General features: G+C 38.8%; 2 protein-coding genes across 4 annotated transcripts in view; one reads left to right on the top strand and one right to left on the bottom strand.

Moving 5' to 3' along the window:
- The window catches only part of taok3a (TAO kinase 3a), a 104877-nt gene extending 88476 nt beyond the window's left edge, over positions 1 to 16401 (top strand). For all 3 annotated transcript variants that reach the window (XM_030142928.1, XM_030142929.1, XM_030142931.1), the window contains exons 15-21: positions 3472 to 3708; positions 5318 to 5446; positions 6302 to 6505; positions 7103 to 7342; positions 7821 to 8033; positions 8450 to 8632; positions 15365 to 16401. In XM_030142928.1, the coding sequence (XP_029998788.1) occupies positions 3472 to 3708; positions 5318 to 5446; positions 6302 to 6505; positions 7103 to 7342; positions 7821 to 8033; positions 8450 to 8632; positions 15365 to 15526 (1368 nt within the window). In that variant the 3' untranslated portion in view covers positions 15527 to 16401. The remainder of the gene's footprint in view (positions 1 to 3471; positions 3709 to 5317; positions 5447 to 6301; positions 6506 to 7102; positions 7343 to 7820; positions 8034 to 8449; positions 8633 to 15364) is intronic.
- A 3320-nt stretch (positions 16402 to 19721) lies between these two features.
- pebp1 (phosphatidylethanolamine binding protein 1) lies at positions 19722 to 23066 on the bottom strand. The gene is made up of 4 exons (XM_030144181.1): positions 22865 to 23066; positions 20532 to 20641; positions 20313 to 20413; positions 19722 to 20168 (listed from the first exon to the last, which is right to left on the bottom strand). The coding sequence occupies exons 1-4, from the start codon at positions 22997 to 22999 to the stop codon at positions 19951 to 19953; spliced, it is 564 nt and encodes a 187-aa protein (XP_030000041.1). The 5' UTR covers positions 23000 to 23066; the 3' UTR covers positions 19722 to 19950.
- Positions 23067 to 23575: the final 509 nt, after the last annotated feature.

The raw sequence follows: 23575 nt of genomic DNA, 5'->3' as shown, positions 1-23575 counted from the left end.
CGTCTGTTGTCATGGAAACGAGCTCTAGTAACTATTAAGTAGTGTCAGTGTTGTGTGCGTGTGTGTGTGTGTGTGTGTTTACCCATCCATGACCCACTGGGTTTAATTGTGAGTCCGTTCTGTCAGATCTTAATCCAGACATTTGGAAAGATGTGTTTAGGCGTGTAGCGTGTGCGTCCTCATACCGTCCTTGACCAGAACATGAACCAACAATTGTCCGGAGCTTTGCGTTTTTTTTGTTGATTGCTAGACTTCTTCATCAGGATTCAACCACTGCTGGGGTTTTCTTTGAACCTGCAGCAATCCAGTTGTACACCTTTGAATATTGATGTTTGGGAATTAATGTATTTGGGCACCACATTAAGAAAATTTACAAAACATACTCCAAGATTGGCCCTTTATTTCAATGGACATCTGGTCCATCCTGCTCTACATATTGTCTTCCATCTTTTAATAAAGGAAGCATATCCAACTTCTTTTCATCCCTCTCTTTATTCGCTAATTCTTCTTTCATGTCCTTCTCTGTAATTCATAGGACAGGGGCATAACGTCATGGAAACTATCAATTTTTATAACTTCTAGTTCCGATTCATGTCAAATTACTCTAGATGGAAACTGTCAAAGAAATGTAGACAAGTTTATGCGCGCACACACATTATTGGCAGCTCTGTGGCTGTCTTGAAAAGAGGCAGCATCAAGTAAACCACAGCATCGGTGTTGTGTGTTAGTCCTCCTGCCGGCGCTGAAAGGGATGACATCATCGCTTTCTGTCGAGCGCAGACGTCCTCAGATTGGCCTCGTCTTGCTGAGACTGGAATCAGCAGGTAGACAAAGAGAGGAGAGAGAGAGAGCGAGAGAGAGAGAGAAGGATGAGGGGGTCCAGATGGTGAGGGGTGATAGATCAGTAAAAGAGAGGAAGACGGAGAATAAGAAACGGGGGTCATAAAAGGGATGGATGAAAACCAATGGAAATGAGTTGAGGCCTTTAAAATGCATGCGTTCAATCAGGATATTTATGTCGAATTAGATTAGTTTATATTTCCAAAACACAAGAGAGTCAAATGGGTGACAGTGGGTGATTAGGAGACGGGGAGAGTGAATGAAACAAAGGCAAACGGAAGGACACAGACAGCAGATATCGGACGGATAGGGACGACAGAGTAACAGACAGATAAACAAAGCAGGACAAAAGAGCAGCACAGATAAAATCCAGACTGACAAAGAAGGACAACTAGAGAGAGAACAGAGGCTAGATAAAATATACTGTGGAGATTGAAGAAAATGAGGAAGACAATGAGAACATAAAAAAAATATTATAAAGTTATGTTATTATTAAAACGGTCACAATACATTTAAAGACCGAGGGGATGATGTGGATGTGAGGAATAAACGCAAGAAACAGACGCACACAGAGAAGAGGAACCGATGTGAGGCACAAGGAACAAGTAAAAGGCAGGGCAGGGGTTACTGTAGGTCAAATGAAGTAACCGACTGAAGTGAAAGGCGGCGTAAGAAACAGCATTGTTGTAAAATATGTCATCTGCTCAGCTCTCGAATGCGGGCTGTAACCCGTCAGCCTGTAAACCTATCAGCATGTCAACCAGAAGATTGCAGTCATGTTTTAAGATGGACTCAGACATGCATATCGCACTACAAGCTGACAACAGTATGTTTGATATATGGCCACGTAGCACAGGAGGATTTCAGTATTTTGTGTTCGAGTCATTGATAAATGTCTTTTTACCTGATGCACCTTTCTCATGCATCAACAGACTGTTTTGTCTGTTCAAACACGCAAAACTGCAGAAGTCTCATAACATGTCTGTGTGTCTTCAAGAAAAACAGGACAATAAACAAGGGTCTGCAGAGGCTTTTGCTTCCTCTCTTTAGTTAGATGACTTCACCATATGTTACTATGGACTTTACATTCAAAGCACAGCCATGTCCTGTTCCTCTATCAGTTATCTGACAAACACTGATTTTATGTCTAAAACATTACAGTTTCACAGTGTAATAATGAGAGGGTGTTGAAGAAAGTTTATTTTACATCTCGAAAACATGGAATATCTGCAGAAAAGACTACTTTAAGCAGGAAAAACACTGGGTAATGTTTGTAGGAATCTGTTAAGCTGCTAAATTCGCACTGATGTCACCAGAACATTCACCTTTAGCCTGCATGGCCCCCTCCTCCCCTGAATATGATCTCCTTTCCTTTCCATTCCCTGAGCCTTATTTGAAAGAAGCTGTCACATGACATGACTTGGCCCTTTGTGGTTGTGTACAAGGTGGCACTGCAGCAAATGACTAGGATTGGGAGTCGCTATTACAGTAGGGGTATTTATTCTGCAGAGATTAAGGAGGGGGGGGCTTCAACCTTCACCTATTGCCATACCAAACCCCCTCCAGAAATCTTATTTGCACTATTTCTATTTTCCTTTCTCTTCTAACTCTCAATTACTCTCCATCTGCAGTTTCTCCATTGGGATCATCTCCCCCTCCCCTCATCTTTTTACCCCCTCCTCTCTGACCCCTCCAACTTCTCCCACTCTTTCTCAATGAGGTATTCATGTGACCCACCTGCTGTCCGCCGCTTAGCGTTAGCCCAACTAAAGAGCGGCTCTGTGCTCGTGTTGGCCCGCGGAGTCAGCCTGCCTCATTCAAAGTTCACACGCCTGCCTCTGCTGCTGCGTGCCCAGGGCACGAACTAGGGTGAGGGGGGGTTGGGGTCCAAGTCCAGTAAAGGGGTGGCGTCTTTGGGGTGGCATTGGAGCTCAGACAGGGTTCTGTCAGGCATCGGATGCTGCACAATGTTCCTGAATGCTGGTGCACTTGGCTAAAGTCGCCATCATGTTTGGCCTGAAGAATTCAGGTGGAAGTTATGAGAAGATGCGGAGCGAGTACTACCTAGATGTGGAGAACCCGTTCTGTCCTCAGGTTGGTGTGTCAGGTGGAGATTTGTTTTGTTCAGTCATGGTGTTGTTATTCACACTTGCTGGTGGTGCTAGATGGTGTTGGTCCAAGACTAAATTTAGCATCATATCACACTAGTTCAGTGTCGTCTTAATAACTTTTTGATGGTTTTTCTGCCTTTAACCCTGATTTCACATCTTTTGTGGTTGCCTGATTTGATCAGTGACCGTGTATGTGCAATGGTCATATGAAAGAGCTTTTGTTGGGCTGTGGTGATAACTTTGTCTTCAGGGATATTGCTGTATTTGGTATTAAGTGCTTAACTTTCCAGTTGGAAATAATTAGTTCATCTCTTCATTTTTAATGTTGAACTGTAGTGTTTAGAACATGTAATAAATGCTTTTTTTGTTGTTCTTTTACTTTGAGAAGGTCATCTGGGCCTGGAAGATGCATGTTTTAAAAAAAACTGATATTTTATAAAAGTAAATAAGGTTTGTTTCTCTTCTCATCAAATATCAAATATTATAGAACTTAAGTCTCCTTATTTCTCCATCCCCACAGGTGACAAAGCAGATCCACGAGCATGAGCAGGAGAGCGAGCTGCGGGAGCAGATGTCGGGCTACAAGCGCATGCGGCGGCAACACCAGAAGCAGCTGATCGCCCTGGAGAACAAGCTGAAGGCCGAGATGGACGAGCACCGGCTAAAGCTTCAGAAAGAAGTGGAGACACAGGCCAACAACGCCTACATCGAGCTGGAGAAGCTGGCAAAACGCCATGCAGTGCAAACTGAGAAGGAGGTGGGATTTGTCTGGGTTTGGGGGGCTTATAGGACATGAGCGGGGAGGCATAAGTACTATAACCCCTAAGTTATTTCACAGACAATCACAAGGCCTAGTATGTAACATGCAACAGTTGGCTGAGGGATAAAGTCTGACGTGGAATAATGTTGGTGAACGGGAAGGAATGGAAATTCCAAGAGAGCTGCAATTAAAAATATCTTGTATTTTTAGAAAATCTATGATGTAAATAAACAGAAAATGCAATGGCCTAAAGCTAAACTGCTCAGATGTCACTGTAACGTGCACTATGCAAAGGCTTTTACACACTGCTGCCACCCAATGACACTTACACTGAAACACAAGGGCAGAAGTAGGTCACACAAAGTCACACTTTGAAAAACAAGCTCCATATCTTTGTGATTAGCATGCAGCGTGCCGCACGAACCAGTGAGATAGTGTATCTGTTAATAGAGACCACGCTGCACACATGAACAGCAACATAAACACAGAGCGTCACGTGTGGCCGCCTCAGTACATAAACAATCAGAAATTAATGCCACCAAACTGAAGTTCAACTCATTAGCATGTAGCTGGATATCCTTAAATGGGGGTACTGAAATATGATACTGAGGAAAACATTGAAAGTAAGCCAGGGTGAGACTATGAAAAGACAAGGGAAACTTAGTTGGGAGCTTGTAAGCAAGGTTTATTTATGAAGTATGTTTCATACATCGACTTAATTTAAGGTGCTTTACGGGGAAGTTTAAAAAAGAAACAAAAGCAATTAAAACACCTACATTAAAAACAGCAAGATTAAAAGATGAAGTACAGTGATTCAAAGTTAAAATAGTACAAATAATAGTTAAAAGAATAAACACAAAGAATAAAAGAACCATAATGAGGTTGTTGATTTTAAAAACATTTAAAATTACTTGAAAATAATCAATTGCTTAGTGTGGATTTCAGATTTTATACATCCATCCTCATCTATTTTTAATTGAACAGCAGTATTTATTTAGGATTTTTTAAAAAAATACATCTAAATTATTGCAATGGTGTACAGATAACATCTTTTTTTATTATTTAAATGAGTGTAATATATACACAGTATCACAATTAATAATAATAATAGCAATAATAATAATAATAATAATTTTATTTATAGGCGCCTTTCAGGACACTCAAGGTCACCATACAAACTTGTTAAAATAAAACACACTTAAAATTGCACACATACCTATATAAAACACTTAGGTACACTACATGGCAGCAGATAAAAGTGAAACTGTGGAATTGAGTAAGCCTGGCTGAATAAATAACTTTGAAGCTGGGATTTGAAGGTGGTAACAGAGTATGAATTTTTTATATGTTGCTGTTTATAATCAATGAAGAAAGACTATATTGAACTTTCTATGTTCCATGATGTCACATGTCCGTATCAGTATTAATCAATACTTCAGTGAGCAGTGAGAAGAAGGAGAATAAAAATCAAGTGTTTGTCATGTTTTATATTTTATACATTAGTTCTTTCTTACAAACATAGTGCAAACACAAAGATAAATGGAAACAAAACTAAGTTAACAGCCTCTTGTCATCGTTGGTCTTGTGTGATGTGTGCGTCCCTCAGATGAAGACGGCGTTAACAGATGAAAAGAAGTTCCAGCAGCAGATCATGGCCCAGCAGAAGAAGGAGCTGACCACCTTTCTGGATAATCAAAAGAAGCAGTACAAGCTCTGCAAGGAGAAGATTAAGGAGGTGTGCCGTGTTTGTTTGTTAGTTTCCATCTTCCTCCTTCGGCCCAGCTCCTTTGTACGCCTCTCTCATTTGTGACACATGGCCCCGCGTGCTGTTTACTGTTGAATCAGCCCTCCTCCACACCAACACGCAACCATCAGTACCTCCAAAGTGGTCTTTATGGAAGTTGCGTTGAGTCACTCGGCCTACTCAATATGTACCTACACATGTATACACACACACACATACACAAGGACAAGCCTCCACAACCTTGAAATGGAGTCCAGAGAATGCTCCTGTGGGCCGGGACTGTGATACACTGTGTTTTCAGTTACAAGATAAGTGAACAAAATTGGGTCAGCACAGTTAAAAGAAAGCATCGCTGGCAGGGAGAGATATTTCCCACCAACTGAGGGCTACAACAGAATTAGACACCACAGAGAGTGGGGATCAGGCTCATGTGTTAAGTGCATTAGCTTGAGTTGTAGATTACCTTAAAGCCCATGAAAGAGAAAGAGAACTCAAACTGTGGAGGGATAGGCTAAAATTATCGCTTTTTTTTTCCTCTCAGCCCTCCTCCGGCTATGAAAGGCATCTGTAGATGAGAGAGAAGGTCAGCTGGAGTTTGCTGTGGCTCTTATGACTAATCTCACTCACTGCCCATAAATGATAGTCACACAAAATGGTTTTACAAGCACAAATACAAGTTTAAATCACACATATGTTTCCCTCCCCAAACCACATATAAACCTACCATTCTTTTTTTTTTTTTTTTTTTTAAACATATAATTGTATGCTGTCTTGTACCAATGTCCTGTTTTATTCTTTACTAATAACCAGTCTTTTCCCCTGCTTTGAACTTTTACACCTCCTCAGGAGATGAATGAGGACCACAGCACACCCAAGAAGGAGAAGCAGGAGCGTTTGTCCAAGCACAAAGAGAACATGCAGCATTCCCAAGCCGAGGAGGAGGCCCATCTTTTGGCCCAGCAGAGGGTTTTCTACGACAGAAACTGCCGTGCCTTCAAACGCAAAGTCATGATCAAGAGGCACGAGTTGGAACAGGAGCAAATCCGAGAGGTGAGGGAGATGCTCTGTGCAATTGTCCCGTTTGACATTCACTGCATATTTATACTAACGACCAAGTTCAAATGATGGGAAATGAAGTTCAGAACTCTAAAGCGATGTTAGAAGCCACTGTTTCAGGGTTTAGTGCTCATCAGGTGTTTTTCTCATTAGTAGTGCTGCACATGCTCAACAAGAAAACAAAATATTTTTCTGGACAAAAACTATACACAATTACTCTCATTGTTCTATAGATGTGGGGTGTTTCCGATTAGCTGTAAGGCGATTATTGTTGACCAAAGTAAGGCAACAATGTCATAATCTCAAAAGCTTTTGCATAAATCTGAGTCTGGAATAATCCAAAATATTTCTGTGGGAAACTCTGAGTCTCATTTTAGATGATTGTGCACAATAATGTTGCTGGTCATGCAAAAAGAAAATGTTGAATTGGTGGTATTTGTTGATGTTTCCAGTATTGGAAACATTGAAACATGGAAACATTGAAACCGTTACAAACCTCAGAATATGAATGGCTTATATGAATGACTTTAGTCAATAGCAGATGCATCAACTCATTCACTCATGCTCTTTGTTCCTTTCAATTCTCTGAAGGAACTGAACAAGAAGAAGACGCAGAAAGAAATGGAGCACGCCATGCTGATCCGTCATGACGAGTCCACCCAGGAACTGGAGCAGCGGCAGCTAAAGACCCTGCAGAAGCTGCGCATGGACCTGATCCGTCTGCAGCACCAGACAGAGCTGGAGAACCAGATCGAGTACAACAACCGCCGTGAGCGGGAACTTCACCGCAAACATGTGCTGGAGCTCCGGCAGCAGCCCAAGAACCTTAAAGTGAGTCAGTCAAGAGAGAAACAGGCAGTTGTCATTGGTGGATCGACAGAGAAAATTCAGATTCTTTTTGAAATGATTGTGTTGCCAAATTCCTTTTTTTTTTTTTTTTTACAATTTTTCATGTTTCTTTCAGAAGACAAATTGCATGTACCTTCGATATGGCGCAAGCCATGAGCAATATCTTTAATGTTTTGGGTAGATTTTGATAAAATAATGATGCAACATGAATGTAATGAATTAATTTGAAAAAATGGAAAAGATCATACAAAATAAGTCATCTGTGGATGGCATGAGGTTTTCTTTTGCTTTTGAGGATGACATATTTTTGAGGAAACTACATCTGTATTTCTTCTCCAGGCTATTTTCGACCATTGACCGTTATCCACAGCGACGTCCTACAACGACGGCGTTAACTTTAAATCTGGCTGAATACTACTTTTAACCATCTACTTCCTCCTAACTCTTTTGTCTTCGCCAGGCTTTGGAGCTGCAGATCAAGAAGCAGTTCCAGGACACGTGTAAGGTGCAGACCAAGCAGTACAAGGCCCTGCGCCACCACCAGATGGAAGTTACGCCCAAGGCCGAGCACAAGACGGTGCTCAAGGCCCTGAAGGATGAGCAGACACGCAAGCTGGCCATCCTGGCTGAGCAGTACGAGCAGAGCATCAACGAGATGATGGCCTCGCAGGCGGTAAGAGCACAGACCGCAACAGCTACTTAATATTCCTACCAATACAGTCGAGATATTTCTAGAAAGAAACCATAAAAGGAACAATAAAGGCCTTTTTCTACACCTGTTGCTTATGCTCTTTTTGTTTTTCTTCCGTGTTTGTCTTCCTCATCCTCTTCCTATCCCTCTTTCTTCTACTGTCTCTCCTGTCTGCCCCTTCTGTCCTTGTCTGTCATTTTTTCGCTGCCTCTCCTCCCCCTCTCTTTTTCTTTTCTGTCTGTTTCTCCTCTCTCTCTCTCTTTCTCCTTGTATCTATTTTATCTTATTCATGTATTCCCTCCCTCCCCGTCTCCTTCCCCCTCTGTCTCTGTCTCTTTCCTTGCGTCTTTTTTTGCACGTCCCCTCATCTTGTCGCGGTCCACGGTCGTCCCTGTCAGCTGCGTCTGGATGAGGCCCAGGAAGCCGAGTGCCAGGCCCTGAGGCAGCAGCTGCAGCAGGAGATGGAGCTGCTCAACGCCTACCAGAGCAAGATCAAGATGCAGACCGAGGCGCAGCACGAACGCGAGCAGCAGAAGCTGGAGCAGAAGGTGTCACTGCGCCGGGCTCACCTGGAACAAAAGGTGTGGCATCCTGTCATTTTAAAGGCCTCATACAACACACTTTTTGAATACATACATTTTTTTAAAATAGTGCCCACTTCAGTTCTTTAACAGGATTAAACTATGACTTGTTTTTGATGTAATGTCTGTTCAGGCTTTAATTTCATGTTTTGCTAATGATTTTACTTCTTCCACACACATTTTACCTTTTCAATGAGCACTATAACATCTAAAAATTAAATGAAATGATAAATGAAATGATAATATTATTAGCATTATCACATGTAGTTTAGTTTAGATCTTTCTTTTTTTCTTTGTTTTTCTAATTTTACCTTTACAAATACTAACATCACATGTAATTTGCTGCTCACTAAAGATAATGAAAACAGAAAATACAGATTTCAGGTTCAGATGTAGTAGTTTAGATTGTACAAAACACATAATACACCACAAATTACTAATATTCTATTACAAAAAAACAGGAACAGGAAGGAACTGTATTTTACAATACCTGACTTATTTTAATAATAATTTATTACAATATCAGATTATCAATAATGCCCAAATATAGTCATAACATCTTAACATAAATATATAAGCTCATAGTGTAAATTCACAACATGTTTTTTCATAAATTTTCCTTTCACTTCATATTCACATCTGTGTTAATGTAATCCGTGCACACAGACTTTCTAAGCTACATTTGACCTTTTCTTTTCATAAAAAAAAAAAAAAAGACTGTCGTGAGACAGGTTAGTTTTACCCTACTGATGATGTGTTGTTGCAATAGTAATCCAATCCTTTTTTTTTTTTTTTATTTATTTAAAAAAAAAAATTTAACCTTTCTTTAACCAGGAAATATCCCATTGAGACTAAGAACCTGTTTTACAAGGGAGTCCTGGCCAAGATAGGCAGCAATAAATACAACACAATTACAGGATTACACAGTTAAAACACATAGGACACACACATTTGACAATAAACAGCTAGCAAGAATAACATGTACAAGCAGATTAAGAAAAACAAGTACAAGTTATAGAGTCGGCTTCAAGAACTCTCAGTTTGGAATTAAAAGCGTTCAAAGAAATGAACTCAGTTTCCAGTCTTTCTGCAGCTGATTCCATGCATAAGGTGCAGAGGAAACTAAAGCCCTTTGACCCATTTCTGTACAAGCGAATGGAATAAAAAGCAATATGTGATCATTTGTACGGAGAGAATACGTATCAGAATACTTATTCACTATTTATACTTGTATCAGACCTTAATAAAAATGAGTTACAGAGATAATAGTCCATTTCTGATTGGTCACATCATAGCAATTTTATATCAACTAAATCTTTCAGTTCCAACTTGTATTTGATAAACTATTTGTGAGCATGTTTCATCTTTCATCTGTCTTGTCACATCTCAAATATTCTGGAGATGCAGCTCCTTGAATACGGTAAATCCATCCCATAGTGATCTGCACAAATCCATCAGTCTTCCTCTCTAACTGATATTGCACCGTATTAAATAATCTTTCACTGTGTCTTCCGTCCTCCACGCTGTTTCAACAAGTTACATCACATTAAACGAGTAAAGGTACCATTTCTCCCAAACTTTAAAGGCTCCGGAGCGTGCGTTATGTGTAGACAAACTCGCAATGGGGCTGTAATAAGTTGAAATACAAGTCATCGTCGACTGGTTGCAGTTCATGCGCCGCGTTGCCTGAGCAAACAGGTACATTTGCATCCACCTCAGCAGGCAGCACGGGCACGAAAACACCCGGACCCAGACAGACGATCATGAGTTCATACAGACGCACACAGATTCCCTTCACCACAGGTGGTGATGACAGTGGTATGCCTTCCTGCAGGGAACACACAACTACACATCTCCCACACACTCCCAATGCTGGTGAAACCTCACAGCAATAGTATTGTTCTCTTATTACAACATTTATGTCATCTTCTATTTATAGGAAGGTTGTAATTCTGCGCATTTTTACAGATTGCACTAATACTAAACTAATAAATAGTCGTTTTTATTGTTAATGGTGAAGCGAGTCATGGTTTTGTCGATGTCAGAGCTGCAGATTTGTTGCAAAGACACACCTTTGTGGTTGATCGGCTCAGCTTCTGGATCGTACAGTCACGGAAAAAATTATTAGACCATCAAAAGTCATCAAAACAATTGTTATGCAATCAAGTACTAACTACTGTGTGTATCATGTGACTAAAACAGATAGAAAAGAAAACATGGAATTCCTAAAAGCACTGTTTTTATCAGTACAACGTCATAGATTAATTATATATATTTATAATTATTATAAATAATTATTATCAAGAAAAACATGGAAAATGGATAGATATCAGCTCTGAAATTAAACTATTATGAGCTATTTTTGTTGTTATTATTATATTTGTCCAAACAAATGCACCTTTAGTTGTACCAGGCATTATAATGAAAGAGAAATTGAAGAAAACAAGGGGTGGTCTAATAATTTTTCCGCGACTGTATTTGATGTTAAAACTCACAACACACACTGATACGAACACAACGTAGTTTTACATCCTTACTGAAGACTTTACAATCAACTCCAACAGCTTTGATTATATTGTTTGCTTTTATATAAATAGTCTTCCATGTTTTACTTAATTTCCACATGACATGATCCTTCACATATCCATGATACCAACGACATATGAGAACAGCGCCGTACAATGTGTCCAACGTCATCGCCACAGTCTAGTAGACAGCACTCCGACAACAAAGACATTTGAAATGCGGCCCTGATCCGGTTCTTCTGGGTCCAGTAGCGTCTGAGTGAACCGTGGTGGTCTGACGCCACCTCCTGGCTGCATCCCCATCCGCACTCTGGGACCGAGATGATGTCATGGTTTAGGAGCACTATTGTCCTCCGGTTCGGCTCATGGTCAGAGTCTAGAGTTTTCTGTGCATGCTCAGTAGTTGGCCAGATTGCCGTATTGCACCACACCGTTCTTTGTCTGCACCTGTGGATGTGTGCGCTGCGTTAATGTGGCGCTTCAGCAGAAACATCCAGTAATCCAACAACAACCGGTGCCTTCACAATTCACCCGACAACTTCATAAAACATGTGCAACGTCCACTTACATATGCGTTTTATCACGTTTCTGAGGTATTTGCAGGTAGTTTAGTTGAATTCTGACTTGTGAGGTTACAGTGTGAATGTCTCTCAGGAGCTGATTTCATTGTCTTGTCAGTTTTCAGGCTGCAGTCGTGTTGTTTTTTTTGTTGTTTTTTTTTGCGATTGCATCATATTTTAAGGTGTATGTCTCATTTTTCGTCCGGCAATTTTTGCAACAAGCAGCAAATACGAACTCAAACCAGAGAAAAAAAGATAATCTCCAATAGATAAACAAACTCACAGACTGAAAAACATCCATGAGACATCACGGCTTTCTGTTTGATGAATAAACATGATGACCACAGGTAAAAGAAAAGAAGCTTTGCAGTACAGTATTGCTCTTTCTCATTGTCTATTATTCATGTGTCTCTGTCTGGTCTGTATCTGCAGTATGTTTCTACTCTAGATCTTCACTTGGCTTTTATTACACTTCGGATTTTACGTTTTAGTACATGCTCCTCATCAAGAAAATTAGATTTACTAAACACTAATATAAATAAAACATTAAAACATGATTTAGTGGGCTGTAGTAATATGCTTTAAGGGGGAACAGAAGTACTGCTGTTATTTTTATTCGTGCTTTATGGAACTCATTGTGACACTTTAAGTTCTGTTGGTCATCGGCCTTGAAAATACAATTAAGGTTAAATGCATAGTTTTAACTGAAATTCTTATTTTTGCAAAGGTCAAACATGTTCTACAACTTGTAAATCTACATGACGTGACACTATGCATTATGCAGAAGAAAAGAGGAGCTTTTAAACATACAGATATTTTCTAAATGGAATTTATAGACGCCCATTTCTGCCAATGTGATGGGGAAAAATATCCTGTAAAGTCAAAATAACGATCTCAAAATGACTCAGAATCAGTATCATATAATAATGTGTTAACCCTTTATAACGCACTCATAGAAGTACTCTGAAATTCAAAAATTACACCTTAATGTTATTGGAGGACATAACGAGACTTTATTGGTGTGTTTTGTGAAATTTTTCAAAATGTCTTAGTATGTAGAAAATCAAGTTTGATGAAGTTACCATATTTGGTTCCTTACTCATAAGTGGAAAAAAAAATTAAGCCAAGAAGTATTTATAAAAAAAACAAACAAACAAACAAACAAGAAAAACACATGTAAGGTGAAATTAACACATATTTTAGAACATTAGACTAACATAAGTGCTGATCCAGACCCCTGTCCACATCCACATTCTCCCTTTGAACATCATTCCTTATATTAGTACCATTACTTCATGGTACCGAACAAAGCAGGTCCACTTGTTCATGCAGAGGTGGACCTTACAGACCCTGTAGACCACATTGGACCTGAGATTGTAGACTCACTGTCCTCACTGGAACTGATGCTGTCACTGTCTTGTAATGTGGGCAGAAGTTACCAAAAATAGTCACTTGCCTGATAAAAGGTTAACCTTTTATAGGACGCTCATAGAAATACTCTGAAATTCAGATTTTCATTCATAGTGTGTTATTGGAGGATATAATAAGACATTATTACTTCTGTGAAATTTTTCAAAATTTTAAATTACTAGCGGCATTGTACCCACGGTACCATAGTACGATAGCGCCCTCCCGTGGTGCAACAGCGGCATTGCACCCATACGACCCATACATATAGACTAAATGTCATCTAAAATTAACGTTTATTTGCAACATAATGTAGCAAACTATTACATGATCAAAAATGAATTAATTTTAGTAAAAAAATGTCTCATTTTTGAATGCCTGGGATCGCCAGAAATTTATGATGTTAAAATGGGGTCACGAGCCAAAAAAGGTTGGGAACCACCGGTGTAACAATTATAGTCGCTTGCCCGATAAAAGGTTAATATCTAAAAAAAACTCAAATCACAGTTATTATCACACAATGACTGAGCTTCCATACGATGTAAATGTCATCCTAATAATAATTAATGTAGCAGAAGTGTTCATATTATACTGACAGTCAGTAGAAACTTTGAGGCAGAAATGTATGCATATTTCTACCTGTAGGGGGGGTGTAATTATTCATTGTGGATTTATTGATGACTTAGTGCTCGGGTAGTTGAGATAATAATGAGTTGTTATGTTGTCACGGTTCATTGCACATGGGTTGGTCTCTTTGTAAAAGTGGACCAAATACACACTGAGCAATACTCAGTGGGTATCTGCACAATTTGAGGACTGGTTTTGAAGGCCCAAAAAAGGCCACCATTGTTAGTCCAGTGAACGGCATCATGCCACGTCTCCGGGCACTGGGTATGGTGGAGGCTGGTTTGAGCTCCAGTGATATAGCCAGGCCTGTGTATGGGCTGTTCCCAACCCACAATCACAAACCTGGTTGAACGCCACAACACCACAGGCTCTGTTGACCATAGACCACGTCCAGGGTGAGAGAGAGTGACAACTCCGGACCAGGACCGCTACTGTTGTGACTTTGTGTTTGGCAGGTGCCGTTTTCTTTTAAGTTTTTTGTTTTGAAATTATTCTTGAAACTTTAGATTTTTGTTTCTGTATGCCAATATCCTAAACCACAGATGTCAAACATGCAGCCCGGGGGCCAAATCTGGCCCACGGGATGAATTTGTGACATGCAAAAATTACACCAAAGATATTAACAATCAGTGGTGTCGAAATCATTTTAATTCAGGTTCTACATACAGACACATACAGTCCAATTAGATTTCAAGTGGGTCAGAACCAGTAAAATATTATCATAATAACCTATAAATAATGACAACCCCAAATTCTCTTTGTGTTTTTTGGGTGTAAAAATGTAAAATTACATGAAAATATTTACATTACCAAACTATACTTTTACAAAAAAACATGAATAACCTGAACAAAAATGAACAAACGGAAATTTCTTAAGAAGACTAAATGCAATTTGACCAATATTCTGCCTGTTACTAAATGTTTTGTGTGATTGTAATGCACATGTGTAAATGATAAACTGATAAACCGAGGCAGAATATTGTTAAAATTGCACTTGTTTTTCTTAAGGCAATTCAAGTTGTTCATGTTATTTAGATTTTTAAGGAAACTTTGTGGATGTAAACCTGATCATAATATAATTTTACATTTTTCCACTGTAATATTGTAGAAATTGTTCAAATTTTAGTTCCAAACTCCAAAATTTTAACAATATTCTGCCTGTTACCAAATGTTTATGTAATACCATGTGTAATTTACATGTATAAATAATAAGTCGAGGCATAATTTTGTTAAAATTGCACTAATTTTTCAAATGAAATTTCTGTTTTTTCAGGTTATTCACATCTTTTTTGTAAAATGTAAATATTTTCATAATTTAATTGGGTTTTTTTGTACTAAAACAAAAAGAAAAATTTGTCATGATTTCTAGGTTATTAAGTCATTATTTTACTGGTTCTGGGCCGCTTGAGATCAAATTGGGCTAAATATGGCCCCTGAACCAAAATGAGTTTGACACCCCTGTCCTAAACCAATGATTCATATGAAAAAATTCCAGTTTAGGGTTTCAAAATAAAAATGATGTCGAAAAATATGGTCTCAAAGTTTTCATTGACTGTGCGTGTATATTGTATTTAACTCCTAAACATGGCTGACGTGTGGTGTTTTTGCCCCAGATTGAAGAGGAGCTGGTTTCCCTTCAGAAGGAGCGGACCGACCGCATCAAGCACCTGTTGGAGCGTCAGGAGCGGGAGACCGACACCTTCGACATGGAGAGCATGCGCCTCGGCTTCGGCAACCTGGGGACCCTGGACTTTCCCAAGGACGAGTACAGATGAGGGGCGGCCCACGTCGACCGCCGCCGTCTCAACGTAGTCCCCTCCTCTCCTTTAGACCTGAACTGATGTGACGGTGCAGGTGCTCACTGCTGCTGCTGCTGACGGCCTCACACACACACACACACACACAAACAAATACACACAAAGAAAAAACAGCTCCAGAATCAGTTCAGTGTCTCGTGTTTCCGGGCCGGTCAGACAGAGTCGATGGCAGGTTTCGAGCCCCCCACACCCACCCACCTACCTAAACCTCACCTAAACCCCCCCCCCCCCCCCCCCCAGCCTCTCGTGGTGTCACAAGATGACAAAAAAATGCTGGATAACCTCCTGTAGTTGTCATGTTTTTGTAAGAATAATGATAACATAGTCACAGTGTTTCTTGTTTCTTGTGCAATGATGACACTTTGGGTGTGACTTAACGTTCAGGACGAGAGAAGGAGGGAGAGAAAAATGAGAAATGAGAAACGAGGGCAGTTCGACGATCCTTAAACATGCATTTTTTTTTTCCCCACAGGTGATTCATTTCTGTTGTTTTTCAGTCTCAAGCAAAGCAAAAAATAAATCTGTAAAAGCGATTAATCAAACAGGCAGATCCTTCCGCAGCCGTTGGTTGGCGCTGCTCCTTTCAAACACTTTTTGGTATTTATTCATCAGGACATTTTTACAGCGAATTAGAGTAATTTGATACTTTGAGACAAATATCACGATGTACATACAGGTACACTTCGAATAAATGTGACTTATGGGTGAAGGGTGACGATGAGTCATGGTACTCTGTGTATTGTACTGATTTCTCTGCACTGGCAGCAATGTGAATAATAATAATAATAACAATAATAATGATGATGATGATGATGGTGATGATAATAAAAAATACATGTGACACGTCAACTCCCAGCTAGCACAAAGGGCTTCATGGGGGGGGCGGAGGGACTTGTACTTTGTGTATAGAAGGATTTATGGAGAGCTTTTACTTATTTTCATATGTATTTTAACTGTCACTCAAATCACAAAAACAATTTTTTAAAGCGCTTTTTTCCTCCTCCCTCCTCAGATAGTATTTGAAGTTCAGTCCTCTGTCAATGGGATTTTCAGTTGATTTTTCTTTTATTTTTTCCTTTTTTTTTTTGTTTTTTTTTTGCTTCAACCACAGCTCTCAAGCTGTGTATTTTCTTATAAACCAGAACAGTATGATGCTTTATTATTGCATGCACTTTAATTTTTTTTCCAGGTTAAAAGAAAGCATGAATCTGTCAGAGCTTTTAATTATATTTGTAAATAAAGTGCTCATCACACAAACTAAAGATATGTCATTCTTGAATTCCTTATATCACACTGGCGCGTTCACCCGTGTGGGGATCCACGGGTTCTACATGTGGTAGTTTTTGGGCTGTTGTGTATTTGTGCATGCTGTACCACATTTGTCCAGCAGTCACCGCCAAAGCGTTCTGGGCATAGCAACATAGCTATTGTATTCCAACATTACTAATATCTCCCAAAATATTGGTCCTATCAACTTGCTGTTTTTGCTAGTCTCTTCCTTGACCAAAAATACATAAGTATGACAAACTGCCAAACTGCAGCACTCAGCTCTTTCCAGATTGTGTGTGAATCCCCGGACACTCACACATGCACACAAAGGCCACGTGACTTGTATAATATAAACTTGTGGAAAAAATTATTAGACTGCCCTTGTTTTCTTAAATTTCTTGTTCATTTTAATATCTGGTACAACTAAAGGTGCATTTGTTTCAATAAATATAATAACAAAAACAGCTCATAAGAGTTTAATTTCAGAGCTGATATCTATCCATTTTCCATGTTTTCTTGATAATAATCAAAATCACTTCAGTTCTTACATCAATATCTATGACATTGTACTGACAAAAACAGTGCTTTTAGGTATTCCATGTTTTTTTTCTGTCTGTTTTAGTCACATGATACACACGGGTTAGTACTTGATTGCATAACCATTGTTTTTGATTACTTTTGATGGTCTAAAAATTTTTTTCCGTGACTGTAGGTTTTTTTAATACAAGCATTCAGAAAGTTCAGACATTTTTCACATTTTATTATATTCAGAATCTGAACACTTTTTTTAATCCCAGGGGAATTTGTTGTGTGTTACAGTGCAAGTACAATAAAAAGTGGCAAGAAACAAAATATCAATATAGATAGATAGATAGATAGATAGATAGATAGATAGATAGATAGATAGATAGATAGATAGATAGATAGATAGATAGATAGATAGATAGATAGATAGATAGATAGATAGATAGATAGATAGATAGATAGAGCTCTAAAAATGCATATATATATCTGTTAAAACAATATGTACTAGACAAATATTATCAATATGTCAAGTAAAAGAACAGACATAAATATTGTATTTCTACAACATTATGAGTTGCATATAATATAACTAATATTTATGTGTAGGCGTTATATTTAGGCTCAGGTTAAAATGGACTCAATCTGCTCATATCCTACTATCAGAACAGCTTAAACACAGTGGATCTGTCCTGTAAAACCAGACCACCTGTTCTGTTCCATTTCCCAGGAGGCCTCACTGTGAACAAACGGACAGATCCAAGGTCTGAAACGGTTACAGTGAAACATGATGCAGCCATTTTAATTATCCAAATTAAACCTTTGTGATTTGTGCCTTATGTCTGCTGTGAGGAATGGTCCTGGGTCGTCGAAAAGATTCTCCATTAGATTCCACCGGACTGACTGGATGCAGGTACACGTGTCTACATAAGAGCTCACAGCTGATGTGAAGGTCTGGGTTCAAAACAAACTGATGGAGAGAATCGTCTACATTCTACCAAACCGGAATGTGTAAAAGCACACATGTGGTGAAGAGCTCATAGAATCACCAATCTATAAATCTGTAAAATAAGACCAGAAATGTGGAGGCTGCAGCTGCACGAGCTGCTTTAACTGTGTAAAAAAAACTAAATGTCCCTACTTTTTTAATAGTTTTTGTATTTTTCTTTTAAACTTTTTTTATATGTTCGAATCAGAAAAATGCACATTACAAGTTGATCTGTAATTCATGCATTTTCCTTCGTAAATCACTGTATTATATAGTACAAAATAAAACTATTTTCACCCATTTGTACAGCTCCAGTGAGAACATTAAAATATATTACATTAATTAAAATTGCTTAGTTAAAAATAAATAAATTTAGAAATAAAAAGTAAATATAAGAGACTCATTAGCTTCATTTAGTTTTACCTTGTTCATATATTTCTGTACCTAATGAACTATACCTCAATATATTAGTAGAAAAATTTAACCGGCTCTGATAATAAAGTACTAAATGGCTATATTTCATTGAAAAAACACCACAAAGTCACCTCTGTGTCCTGTTCTTCGGGATTCCATCTTTTGTGCAGTGGACAGAAGTCTGCGGCTTTGAGTCATCAGATTTTTTTTTTTTTTTGCTGCATCCTTGTGACTGCATGTGAGGCGTTTGAGGACATGTTGAATCATACATGTGCAAAGAGATAATGACCGCCTTAAAAGAAGACGCATCAACTGCTGAAAACAGCTTTCCATCTACTGTTGATCAGAACCACACAAACAAAACGCATCAAATTAAGTCAGATCATGCCCATTTTTCGTTGAACCAGTCAGAACCGTTCAACTCTGTAAACACTGAACACATTCCTCTGATGTTTTAGGGAATGGGAGGAAAAACTGAAATTATATTGCTATGAATATTACTGTTTCCACCTTATAACTTTTATGCAGTAATTATTAAACTACACATACATTCATCCAACATAATTAGCTATTATTATTACTTTATTACCATCTTGCTACTTGTCGTTTCTACTAGTACTAGTTTACACTGTGCAACTGCCGGTTTTTCCAGTAGTTTTATTTTTTTAGTTATTGCTTTGCTATTTTCTAGCGTGCATATTCGGTGTTGTGCCACTATTTGAACCTTATTTTCCTCAGGGCTTTGCCCAAAGGATCAATAAAGTTCTATCTAATCTAAATCCGTGTACCATGGTTGCTGACATCAGACGTTATCTGCTTTCAGTGAGTTTGAAACACTCCTAGACAAAATTGTCTAACATCAAAAAAATAAATGTCATTATCAGTCTCAAAACTGATTTTATATCAGTATTGCATGTGTTGTGCAAAAGAAAACAAAACCAGAATGAACACACACTCCACTTCAGTGTTGAACAGATTTATTGTGGAGATGACGTAGCTGAGATTAGATTTTTGTTTTTATATTAGTGGATAAATGTGGGTAGGCAGCAAAGCAGAGGAAATGTTAATTCGTGGCACACAAAATAAATGCAAAATCATGACTGTTCGGGTTTTTTACTTATTGCAATCGTTGGGTTCTGTTTAGACCAGTGGTCTCCTTCAGGTGTCAGTGCTGTGAGGTCTTTTGTTTTCACCGTCCAGACAGCTGCTCGTACAGCTTAGGGACGTAGTCATCCCACTCGGCCTGGTAGCAGGTTCCAGCCACCGGGGCCCCCAGGTTGTACTTCTTCCTAAAGTCCTGGATCTTGAACATACCACGGCCGTCTCCAGAGCGATTGGTGAGGACTTTCTCGGAGCAGGACAGGCTGCCAGACTGCTCATACACCAGCCATACGTACCTGTGGAGACCTGAGGACGGAAAGGGACGGACCAGGTTAGAAATGTTCTGTTGTGATGTTCAGGATGGGACAGAACTGAAGCCAGAGAGGAAAACTAGTGAGTAATGGATAGAATGTTTGACTGGTGGAACCGATCAGTTTCAGTCCGTCGTACCTGTGTCCTTAGGAGGACCGGAGCCCACGTAGTCCGACATGACGGAGCCAGAGGAGACATCATTTCCTTTCATGTTGACGACCAGGAAGTGGTGCCACTCCCTGTAACGGAGGGTAAAATTAACAGGTTAAATGCACATAAAACATTTATGCTTTGTAAATATTAAAAATAAACAGATAATTTTATAATACGTCCACATTCTGTATTTATTCTATCTACCTGAATTTAGGCATCTTCCTGCTGGGAGCATCAGGGTCTGTGAGGGCCAAGGTGTACAGTTTACTGGCGTCACATCCTGCCCATTCAATGCAGGTGGGTCTGTCCTGCACCTGTACATGAACACAGGTCAAAGGTCAATACATGAGTAGCCGATACAAACCCTTTGGAGCCCATTAGAGGGTGCTATTCGCCATGCTGTGTCTCTGCAGACATGCCAGACATGTTATGTAACTCCAGTCATTGTTGGCAAACACTTGAAACCACACTGCTGCAATGGGCTTTATGCACAGCCCCACTGACTCCTGCTCTTAAGGCAGCTTCTTTCCTGTCTTTCATGACTGGACACACCTGGATTAATCCAGGTGTGTCTGACTACAGTAGTCACAACCAGAAGTACCAGACAATAATCCAGGTGTGTCCAATAATGAAAGACAGGACATAAAGGAGCTGCTTTAAGATCATGAAGTGAATGAATGAATGTTTTTATTATTGTGTCTTGAATAAAGAACATGCCCAGCCCTTACATGGGCTTATAAGACACCAAAAATACAAACCATAAATCAAATACCAGACAATAGGCACAATAGATATGAACAAAAAAAAGTATTGATCTATTTAAATCACAAGTGTCAAACATGCGGCCCGGGGCCAAATCCGGCCCGCCAAAGGGTCCAGTCCGGCCCTTGGGATGAATTTGTGAAATGCAAAAATTACACTAAGATACTAACAATTCTTTTAGTTCAGGTTCCACATTCAGACCAATTCAATCTCCAGTGGGCAAGACCAAAAAAACACTATCATAATAACAGAAATAATGACAACTCCAAATTTTTCTCTTTGTAAATGTAAATATTTTCAGGTATTTACACTAAAACAAAGTATAATTTAGCAAAAAATGTGAATAACCTGAACAAATATGAACAACCTGAAATACCTTAAGAGTTTTTTTTTTTCCAATTTCCACAATATTCTGCCTGATGTGAAATGTTTTGTGTATTTGTAGATCCACTGTGATCTATGAGTTATAATGAACATGTGTAAATGATAAACTGAGGCAGAATATTGTTAAAATTACACTTATTTTTCCAGTTTATTCAATTTATTCACATCTTTTGAGAGGATCGTTTGTAGATGTCAACCTTTTCATAATGTGAATTTACTTTTTTGGCTCTAAAACAGAGAAAAGTTTGGAGTTGACATTATTTATATATAATTACGTTATTATTTTACTGGTCCGGCCCACTGCAGATCTAATGTAGCTGAATGTGGCTCCTGAATTAAAATGAGTTTGACACCCCTGATTTAAACAAACACATCTGCAGCTTTTTCCAGGCTTTACAAACAAATAATGCTAATTTATATACATTTGAACTAAACAACCATTTCATCTTGTCATCATAAGTGGTCCAGAACATATCAGGATTTCGGGTAAACGTGATCAAACAAAGGGGCTCTCAGTTCATCATGTAGAGGACAATACAACAGAATATGAGATTCATTTTCCACTTCCCCCAAATCACACAGTCCACAAAGTCTGTTTTCTTCTGGGGTTTGGGTGAATCTCCCAGTTTCTAAGGCAAAGGTGACAAACATGTGGCCTGGGGGCGATGAATTTGCAAAGTGCAAATTAGGGCATCAAACTCAAAAATAATATCATAATAACTAATAAATAATGGCAACACCAATTTTTTCTCTTTAATTTTGTGCAAAAAACATTAAATTCCGAAAATGTTTACATTAACAAACTATCCTGTAACAATAAAATGTGAATAATCTGAACAAATATGAACAACCTGAAATGTCTAAAGAAAATTAAGTGCAATTTTAAGTATTTTCTGCCTGTTATTAAATATTTTGTGCCTCTGTAGATCTGACCTATAATGCATATGTATAACCAAGTTGAGGCACAAAATTGATAAAATTGTACTTATATTTCTTAACAAATTAGATTTTTTTCAGGTTATTCACATCCTTTTTGTTTGGATAGTTTGTAAACGTAGATATTGGCGTAACTGAATGTAATTTTTTGCACTAAAACAATTTGGAGTTGTCATTATTTAGTGGCTATCATGCTATTATTTTACTGGTCTGGCCCACTTCAGATTAAATTGGGCTGAATGTGGCCCCCAATTCACCCATTTTTCTTCAAAAGCAGACATTAGGTTAGGTGAAGTAGTGAGGCTGTGCACAGAGCTTATTAAATCACACGTGGGAAGCTGTGTTTATGTTTCTGCTAAATTAACGTGGTTTAGCTTGGTGCTAAATATGTAGCTTCATTAGCTAGCATCCACATTTATAATGACGATACATTAGCTGAGTTGTTGCTAACAAACCTGTGTTGGGGTGAGCACTTTGCCGAGCTCGTCGATCTCCACAGAGCCGTATTTTACAGTCAGGGGCACGGCAGGCTTTTCCTCGACCTCCTGTAAAGCAAGAGCTCCGGTCCACTGGTTCAGATCCACGGCCATTGTGACTATATGAGCCTAGCTTGACTCCGTACTGCTGCTGAGTGTACAGTGTGGTGTGGAGTGATGAGCACTGCTGTTATAAACGCACAGGCTGACACATGTGCTGCGTTCAAATGCCAGTGCTTGTTCAGGACATTACGAGTTCGCCTAAACTTTTACTGTGTTGAACGTCCAGTAAATGAAATATTTTAAACGATAATTAAAACACACCAACCGGAACTTATTTATACTACACTATTGTACTTATTTACAAAACATTTACACGACAATTTAAGTTAAATGATTTATCACGCGTGAACGTTACTTCTTAATTAATACTCTGTAGCTATAAACTCTTGGCTTTGTTAAAATATTGAAAAGTTAATTCTTATCCATATTATAGGTACTATATGTTGTGTTTTGTAGTAATTACTAGATATAAAGCATTTATTTTACAACTACATATGTGCATCATTTTAGGTTAACCAATTTTCCTAGCAAAGTGCAGTATGTGAACATCACATATGGACCCAGCCCCCTGAGGTCACTTGTAAGATGCACTGTGATTGGGTGAAAGACCTGTCAGTCAGCGGGTTC

The sequence above is a fragment of the Sphaeramia orbicularis genome, chromosome 9 (genome assembly GCF_902148855.1).
Source record: "Sphaeramia orbicularis chromosome 9, fSphaOr1.1, whole genome shotgun sequence".
Lineage (NCBI taxonomy): Eukaryota > Metazoa > Chordata > Actinopteri > Kurtiformes > Apogonidae > Sphaeramia > Sphaeramia orbicularis.
The sequence above is the reverse complement of the archived record's forward strand: the minus strand, read 5'-3'. Positions and strand labels throughout refer to the sequence as shown.